The sequence below is a fragment of the Bison bison genome, unplaced genomic scaffold (genome assembly GCF_000754665.1).
Source record: "Bison bison bison isolate TAMUID 2011002044 unplaced genomic scaffold, Bison_UMD1.0 scf7180017864480, whole genome shotgun sequence".
Taxonomy (NCBI): domain Eukaryota; kingdom Metazoa; phylum Chordata; class Mammalia; order Artiodactyla; family Bovidae; genus Bison; species Bison bison.
In genome coordinates this window covers 1,879,928-1,889,396 of record NW_011495040.1, presented here as the reverse complement: position 1 = coordinate 1,889,396, position 9,469 = coordinate 1,879,928, and the positions used below count along the sequence as shown (strand labels likewise).

Below are 9,469 nucleotides of genomic sequence, written 5' to 3'. Positions count from 1 at the left end.
AAATTTGGGAGGAAATACCAACAGGCCTTGGACATAGATTGGCTATGGGAGGGAGGTATGATGTGAGGAAGATGTGGAAAACCAGATTTAATACGATTGGGGCACTAAAAGTGAATTTCTTGCCTGTGAGACAGTCAAGTAGAAATAACAGAGAGGTAGCTGGAAACATGAACATCAAATGTGAGTTCAAGGGCACTCTCCCCTAATTAATTTAAATATTGTCAAACATGACTGTTAATGGTTTCATAAAAAATTTATATTTATCATTGGTTTTGTGACAGTTTCCTTATTATTGGAGTTCTGAATTATTTTCAGTTTTCTACTCATAGTGATTACTATTTATAATCAGGTGCTGATTAGGTGCCTGAGACAGAAGCTCAAAAAACTTAAGCAACTTGTTTAAGTTGTGCTATTATCTTACCCATCCTAGGTAAGTGACTATGCTTAATCTGCTAATTTGAGAGGAGAAAAATAGTCCTTGTTATTCTCTTTTAGTTTTTTAAAATTTTTATTTATTTTCGGCTGTGCTGGGTCTTCACTGCCTCACAGGATTTTCTCTAGTTGTGAGTGGGGACAACTCTTCCTTGCAGTGCACGGTCTTCTCAAAGCGGCAGTTTCTCTTGTCGAGGAGCACAGGCTTCTAGGGCAAGCAGGATTCAGTAGTTGAGGCGTGTGGGCTCAGTATTTGTGGCTTCCAGGCTCTAAGCACAGGCTTAATGGTTGTGGTGAAGGCTTAGTTGCTCCAAGGCTTGTGGGGTCTTCCTGGACCAAGGACTGAATCCATGTCTCCTGCATTGGTAGGCAGATTCTTTACCACTGAGCCACCAAGGAAACCCGTTATTCTTTAATGTTTACTGCACAAATAATTCACCTGACTTTGAGCAATTAATTGTTTTAGGTATCAATTTCTTCTTTATGAAATGGGAATAAAAGTGTTGAGGGTGAGAAAATTCATACAGAGTATTTAACAGTATCTACCATATGGCACCCAACTCCAGTACTCTTGCCTGGAAAATCCCATGGATGGAGGAGCCTGATAGGCTGCAGTCCATGGGGTCACTAAGAGTCGGACACGACTGAGCGACTTCACTTTCACTTTTCACTTTCCTGCATTGGAGAAGGAAATGGCAACCCACTCCAGTGTTCTTGCCTGGAGAATCCCAGGGACGGCGGAGCCTGGTGGTCTGCCGTCTATGGCGTCGCACAGAGTCGGACACGACTGAAGCGACTTAGCAGCAGCAGCAGCATATAATTAAGGCTCCCAATACATTCACTATAGAAAACATTTTAAAAATAAAGATAAGACAAAGTAAGAAAATAAAAAGGTCCTGTTCAGTTCAGTTCAGTCACTCAGTTGTGTCCGACTCTTTGCAGCCCCATGAACCGCAGCATGCCAGGCCTCCCTGTCCATCACCAACTCCCGGGAGTCCACCCAAATCCATGTCCATTGAGTCAGTGATGCCATCGAACCATCTCATCCTCTGTTGTCCCTTCTCCTCCTGCCCTCAATCTTTCCCAGCATCAGGGTCTTTTCAAATGAGTCAGCTCTTCGCATCAGTTGGGCAAAGGACTGGAATTTCAGCTTCAACAGCAGTCTTTCCAATGAACACCCAGGACTGATCTCCTTTAGGATGGACTGGTTGGATCTCCTTGCAGTCCAAGGGACTCTCAAGAGTCTTCTCCAACACCACAGTTCAAAGCATCAATTCTTTGGCACTCAGCTTTCTTTATAGTACAACTCTCACATCCATACATGACTATTGGAAAAACCATAGCCTTGACTAGACAGACCTTTGTTGGCAAAGTAATGTCTCTGCTTTTGAATATGCTATCTAGGTTGGTCATAACTTTCCTTCCAAGGAGTAAGCGTCTTTTAATTTCACGGCTGCAGTCACCATCTTCAGTGATTTTGGAGCCTAGAAAAATAAAGTCAGCCACTGTTTCCCCGTCTATTTGCAATGAAGTGATGGGACCGGATGCCATGATCTTAGTTTTTTGAATGTTGAACTTTAAGCCAACCTTTTCACTCTCCTCTTTCACTTTCATCAAGAGGCCCTTTAGTTCTTCTTCACTTTCTGGCATAAGGGTGGTGTCATCTGCATGTCTGAGGTTATTGATATTTCTCCTGGCAATTTTGATTCCAGCTTGTGCTTCCTCCAGCCCAGCGTATCTCATGAGGTACTCTGTGTATAAGTTAAATAAGTAGGGTGACGATATACAGCCTTGATATACTCCTTTTCCAATTTGGAACCAGTCTGTTGTTCCATGTCCAGTTCTAACTGTTGCTTCCTGACCTGCATATAGGTTTCTCAAGAGGCAGGTCAGGTGGTCTGGTATTCCCATCTCTTTCAGAATTTTCCACAGTTTATTGTGATCCGCACAGTCAAAGGCTTTGGCATCGTCAATAAAACAGAAATAGATGTTTTTCTGGAACTCTCTTCTTTTTTTGATGATCCAGTGGATGTTGGCAATTTGATCTCTGGTTCCTCTGCCTTTTCTAAAACCAGCTTAGACATCTGGAAGTTCATGGTTCATGTATTGCTGAAGCCTGGCTTGGAGAATTTTGAGCATTACTTTACTAGTGTGTGAGATGAGTGCAACTGTGCAGTAGTTTGAGCATTCTTTGGCATTGCCTTTCTTTGGGACTGGAATGAAAACTGACCTGTTCCAGTCCTGTGGCCACTGCTGAGTTTTCTAAATTTGCTAACATATTGAGTGCACCACTTTCACAGCATCATTTTTCAGGATTTGAAAGAGCTCAACTGGAATTCCATCACCTCCACTAGCTTTGTTTGTAGTGATGTTTCCTAAGGTCCACTTGACTTCACATTCCAGGATGTCTGGCTCTAGGTGAGTGTGAGTGATCATACCATTGTGATTATCTGGGTCATGAAGATCTTTTTTTCTACAGTTCTTCTGTGTATTCTTGCCACCTTTTCTTAGTATTTTCTGCTTCTGTTAGGTCCCTACCATTTCTGTCCTTTATTGAGCCCATCTTTGCATGAAATGTTCCCTTGGTATCTCTAATTTTCTTGAAGAGATCTCTAGTCTTTCCCATTCTATTGTTTTCCTCTATTTCTTTGTACTGATCACTGAGGAAGGCTTTCTTATCTCTCCTTGCTATTCGTTGGAACTCTGCATTCAAATGGGTATATCTTTCCTTTTCTGCTTTGCTTTTCGCTTCTCTTCTTTTCACAGCTATTTGTAAGGCCTCCCCAGACAGCCATTTTGCTTTTTTGCATTTCTTTTCCCTGGGATGGTGTTGATCCCTGTCTCCTGTACAATGTCACGAACCTCCGTCCATAGTTCATCAGGCGCTCTATCAGATCTAGTCCCTTAAATCTATTTCTCACTTCCACTGTATAATCATAAGGGATTTGATTTAGGTCATATCTGAATGGTCTAGTGGTTTTCCCCACTTTCTTCAATTTGAGTCTGAATTTGGCAATAAGGAGTTCATGATCTGAGCCACAATCAGCTCCCGATCTTGTTTTTGCTGAATATAATCAATCTGATTTTGGTGTTGACCATGTGTAGAGTCTTCTCTTGTGTTATTGGAAGAGGGTGTTTGCTATGACCAGTGTGTTCTCTTGGCAGAACTCTATTAGTCTTTGGTCTGCTTCATTCTGTACTCCAAGGCCAAATTTGCCTGTTGCTCCAGGTGTTTCTTGACTTCCTACTTTTGCATTCCAGTCCCCTATAATGAAAAGGACATCTTTTTTGGATGTTAGTTTTAGAAGGTCTTGTAGGTCTTCATAGAACTGTTGAACTTCAGCTTCTTCAGCGTTACTGGTCAGGGCATAGACTTGGATTACTGTGATATTGAATGGTTTGCCTTGGAAACGAACAGAGATCATTCTGTTGCTTTTGAGATTGCATCCAAGTACTGCATTTCAGACTCTTTTGTTGACTATGATGGCTACTCCATTTCTTCTAAGGGATTCCTGCCCACAGTAGTAGATATAATGGTCGTATGAGCTAAATTCACCCATTCCAGTCCATCTTAGTTCGCTGATTCCTAGAATGTTGGTGTTCACTCTTGCCATCTCCTGTTTGACCACTTCCAATTTGCCTTGACTCATGGACCTAACATTCCAGGTTCCTATGCAATATTGCTCTTTACAGCATCGCCAGTCCCATCCACAACTGGGTGTTGTTTTTGCTTTGGCTCCATCCTTTCATTCTTTCTGGAGTTATTTCTCCACTGATCTCCAGTAGCATATTGAGCACTTACCGACCTGGGGAGTTCATTTTTCAATGTCCTATCTTTCTGCCTTTTCATTACTGTTCATAGGGTTCTCAAGACAAGAACACTGAAGTGGTTTGCCATTCCCTTCTCCAGTCGACCCAGAGTTATTAAGAATAATACTTTCTTGGTTTTCCCTTTTTTATAGGCAACTATGTGTATATGATCAATTATTAACTGGAAACGAAGCAAGTCAGAGAACACATGTGCAATTCTCATCTTGCAGGTCTCTTTGTCACTTTAGTGACAACTAGTCATGTCACCTCTTTTGGGACACTAACATCTCCTTATTTTCCAGTTTCTTTACTCAGCATCCCTTGAGGGCTCACAATTGTCATAGAACTATTTTCAGAAGGATAATGAAATTGACGGCACAGAGTTGATGTAAGATAAGGAGTTATTAGGTATTTCAGTAGAGGGAGTGAAACCCGGTTGCAGTGGGATAAGTAGTAGATGGAAGGTAAGTAGAAGCTAGCTTTTTCTGGAAGTTTGAATGTGAAACTAATATGGAAGAGGACTGAGTGTTTTTAACCTGACTGAGAGGAATAATTTACTAGACAGACCAAGATTACAAGACAGAGAGATATGATGACTGCTGGAGGGGCTGGGATTCAGGGGACAGTTCACCCTGAGTCGACCTTGAGACCTGTGGAAAAGCAGTTAGCACGGCTGGAGGGTGGGTGAATACTTAGGTAGGGATGTGAGAGATCAGAACAGAATTTTTTTTTTTTTCCACCTTTTTTGGCTGTGTGGGATCTTATTTCCCCAAACAGGGATTGAACCTGTGCCCCGTGAATTGGAATCTTGTTGGAATTTTAACCAGTGGACCACCAGGAAAGTCCCCAGAATAGAACATTTTAGCTGGCCTCAATTTCCTTGATATTCTAAGGGGCAACATAGTCTTTGAGAGAGAAAAGGTGGGGATTAACCCGAGGACTTGAGGATGGTGGAGAGAAGAGTTGTTGAGGGGAATAACACAGGAAACTGACAAAGGCTAAGTGTAGTAACTGATGAAATGTGCTGAAGGCCTAGCTTATGTTAGGTACATGTCTATTGTGGCACCTACTGCAGGTGTGTGGTTTTTCTCCAGGAAGTGCTGTTACCTGGAATAGGAGCAGAGAAGGTAGATTTTAGAACTAACTTCTTACTCACACCAATACTGCTTTAAGGGAATGATAGGGCCATAACTTGAATAAATCTTAAATTTCCTGGCACTTCTACATATAAAAAATACTCAAAAAACTTGGAAAAGAAGGGACTTTCCTCAACCTGAAGAGGGCATGTACAAAAACCATACTACTAACATAACGGTAATGGTAAAAGACTAGATGCTCTCCCCCTGAGATAAAGAACTATGCATGACTGTTCTTACCACTTTCATTCAACTTTGTATTGGAAGTAGCCAAGATAATTCAGCAAGAAAAGAAAATAAGACGCATCCAGATTGAAAGGAAGAAGTAAAACTATATCCATTTGTAGATAACATGATCTTGCACAAAGAGAATCTTGAGGATTTTCTAAAAATTTATTAGGACAGGTTAAGCAAGGATGTAAGAAGTGAGATCAATATATAAAAATCAACAGTATTCCTATACACTTTCAACAGACAATCTAAAAATGAAATTAAGAAACAATTCCATCTACAATAGTATCAAAAAGAATAAATCCCTTAGGAATAAATCTATCAGAAGAAATGCAAAACTTATACTCTGAAAACTACAAATATTATTAAAAGAAACTCAAGAAGCCCTAAATAAATGGAAAGACATTGCATATTCATGAATTGGAAGATGTAATTGTTAGAATGGCTGTACTTCCTAAATTGATCTACCAGTACAAACCCTATTAAAATTCCTGGTGGCTTCTCTGCAGAAATTAATAAATTGATCCTAAAATTCATACAAAATGCAAGAGACCCAGAATAGCTAAAACAGGTTTGAAAAAGAATGAAATTAAAGGACTCTCATTTCCCAATTTTAAAACTAATTACAACATTGATTAGGACAGTGTAGCACAGGCATAAAGACATGTGGCTAATGGAATAGAATTGAGAGTATGGAAATAAACCTATATATTTATGATCAATTGATTTTTAACCACGGTGCTGACTGTTCAACAGGGGAAGGAATAGTCTTTCAACAAATGGTGTTGGGATAACTCACTAATGTATGGATGTTCACCACCATTAGTATTAGTTAGATAAATGCAAATCAAAATTCAATGAGACACCACTCCATATCTACTAGGATGGCTGTAATAAAAAAAAAAAAAAAGGAAAATGCATCAGGGAAATGCAAATAAAAACCATGATGTCCTCTGACACCTGCCAAAATGGCTATCATCAAAAAGAACACAAATAGGACTTCCCTGGTGGTACAGTGAATGGGAGTCCGCCTGCCAGTGCAGGGGACGTGATTTCAATCCCTGGTCCAGGAAGATTTCACATGACATGGAACAACTAACGCCTGTGTGCCACAGCTGCTGGGACCGCACTCTAGGGCCTGGGAACAACTGCCGAGCACCAGTGCCACAGCTGCTGAAGCCCGTGCACCTAGAGCTCATACTCCACAGCAAGAGAGGGCACTGCACCGACAGGCTAGCACGCCACAACTAGAGGCTATCCCACACACAGTACCGAAGGCCCAGCTCAGCCAAAAATAAACATGCTGCTAAGTCACTTCAGTCGTGTCCCACTCTGTGTGACCCCATAGACGGCAGCCCACCAGGCTCCCCCGTCCCTGGGATTATCCAGGCAAGAACACTGGAGTGGGTTGCCATTTCCTTCTCCAGTGCATGAAACTGAAAAGTGAAAGTGAAGTTGCTCAGTGGTGTCCGACTCCCAGCAACCCCATGGACTGCAGCCCACCAGGCCCCTCCATCCATGGGATTTTCCAGGCAAGAGTACTGGAGTGGGTTGCCATTGCCTATTATTAGCTAAATAGTTATTTAAGAAACATGAAATATCCAGAACAGACAAACGCAGAGACAGAAAGTAGATTCATGATTGTCCAGGGCTGGAGGTGGTGGTGTGAGGAGGAAGTTCCAAAGAGTATGGGGTTTCTTTTGGAGGTAATGAAAATGTTCTAATGTGATGATCGGTACACAACTTTGAACACAAAACCACTGAGTGGTACACCTAAAATGGATGAATTGTATGAATTATATACCTCAGTAAAGCTGTACAACAAAGATGAATTCCAGTGTTTGGTATGTGCAAAGAAACCCAAGGACACCCCTCCCATCTTGGCAATTTCAAGAAGACAAATGAAAATAAAAAGATTTATCCCTTTGGACCTCAGTTATCTATACTGACTGGTCTGTGAACATTCGAGGCTGAAAACAGGATTAGATTTTTCTAGTTCTGTCAGGCATGACTTACATCCCCTTCCAATACAGGCATTCCTCCTTTGCATTCTGTAAAAATTGTACACAGCCTTTGGTGTGAAGAAAGGGACTTGAGTCAACAAAGGACTAAAATACTCAGCAAAGTCTTGCAACTGCAATTTTATTTTCTTTTGTGAAAATAAACAACTGGGAGTTTAAATTGCTCCAAAAAACCCCATAAAAATGAAAAGAAATACACACAGAAGAAGCATGTGAGGTGACTGGGGAGGGAGGAGGGTCTCAGAGCTTTGGCAGATTGTGCTAGCACATTCCCAGGTGACAGGAGCCAGACCTGTCTGCCACTCCGGGGCTGTGAGGGGACATCTTGACTGGTAAGGGGGTGGAACACAGGCTTCTTCACTGAGGAAGTGGCAGGCACCTTGAGTCCCTTTAAATGCAGGGGAGAACCATTTTAGAGGACCTCTTCCTCCACAGAAAGCTGGAGGCTGGGGGGTGGGGTTGGTTTAGGGCCACTGAGGGAAAGGTGCACTGGTGGAGACAAAGGAGGCCAAGGTGTCTCTCACGTGGTGACAGCCTTACACTGGGCAGAGGACAAAGATGAAGGCATGAACCCACGGGAGAAAAACGTGGGCCAAGTAAAAGGGAATGTGGAGGAATGGGTTGTAGATGAAGAGGCTAGAAATGGCAACAACGGCCAACGTGTAAGCTGGATTGAGGGGAGCCAGGAAGCAGGGGGTGGGGGTTGGATGTGTGAGGACGATGGGAAGAGGAGGGAGGGCAGAGAGTCCAGGAGGTAGAGAGAGGGGTGCCTTCTGCCCAGGTCCATCCACCGCTGCACATACAGGAAGAATAACACACTACTTTTCAGTTCTCGTTTTCTTTTTTTTTTTTAAAGATTTTTGTTTGTTTGTTTTTTTAAAAAAGCCTTAAGATCAGCTACTGGTTACATCTACAAAACGTAAAGTGCTGCTGTTACCAGTCACTTTACAGAACAGTCCAGAGTGGTCAAATATTGACCAATAAAGTTTCCTTTTTTTTTTCCTTCTGCATCCTTACTACTCGATGAGTCACGTGACAGCCTGCATAGGTCAAGGGGGGCAGCTTAGTGGGCAGACTTGGTGACCAAGGACAGAGGCTGGGCCTGGAGCACGGGGAGGGCCTGGTGGGTGTGGAGCGTGGCGGGGAAGGATGGAGGGGACGTCAGCAGAGCTGTGGGCACGGACCCCAAAGGGAGGGGCCGGGACAGGAGCGGGGGCTGGCTGCCCATCTGGCCAGAAGAGGTGGCGGCAGCCTTTGATGACAGGAAGGCAGCCGAGTGGAGAGCCAGCTGGGCCCGGGTCTCTGGCTTGGTGGTGAGGGAGAGAGGCTGGGCTTGCTCCGAGTGGGTGGCGGCTGGGGCGGCCGGGGAGGCCAAGGCCGCGGAGGGGGTAGCTGGGGAGTCCAGCATGCTGCCATGCGAGGAAGCAGGGCTGTCACAGGGCTTCTCGGGGGGCAGGTACTGGACACATGGCTTCTTGCTTTTGGAGGCCAGAGCACCTGTGGGGGTGAGGGTGGGGGTGGGGGAGACACAAACAAGGAAGTCAGCCGCTAGGAACGATGGGAAAGGCGGAAGTAGTACGTATGACCCAGGAAACAAGCATGCATAGAGGGAGGGACGTGAGGCCCTGAAATGACGCCTAAGACTTTCAGTACACCTAGGCTGCAGTCCATGGGGTCGCGAAGAGTCGGACACGACTGAGCGACGTCACTTTAACTTTTCACTTTCATGCATTGGAGAAGGAAATGGCAACCCACTCCAGTGTTCCTGCCTGGAGAATCCCAGGGACGGGGGAGCCTGGTGGGCTTCCGTCTATGGGGTCGCACAGAGTCGGACACGAC

At 43.8% G+C, this 9,469-nt stretch overlaps 1 protein-coding gene across 1 annotated transcript in view; it reads right to left on the bottom strand.

Moving 5' to 3' along the window:
- Positions 1–7,735: 7,735 nt before the first annotated feature.
- TCF7L1 (transcription factor 7-like 1 (T-cell specific, HMG-box)) overlaps positions 7,736–9,469 on the bottom strand; it is a 203,472-nt gene continuing 201,738 nt past the window's right edge. Inside the window, exon 12 of the mRNA XM_010862246.1 lies at positions 7,736–9,127. Coding sequence (XP_010860548.1) covers positions 8,694–9,127 — 434 coding nt within the window. The 3' untranslated portion in view covers positions 7,736–8,693. The remainder of the gene's footprint in view (positions 9,128–9,469) is intronic.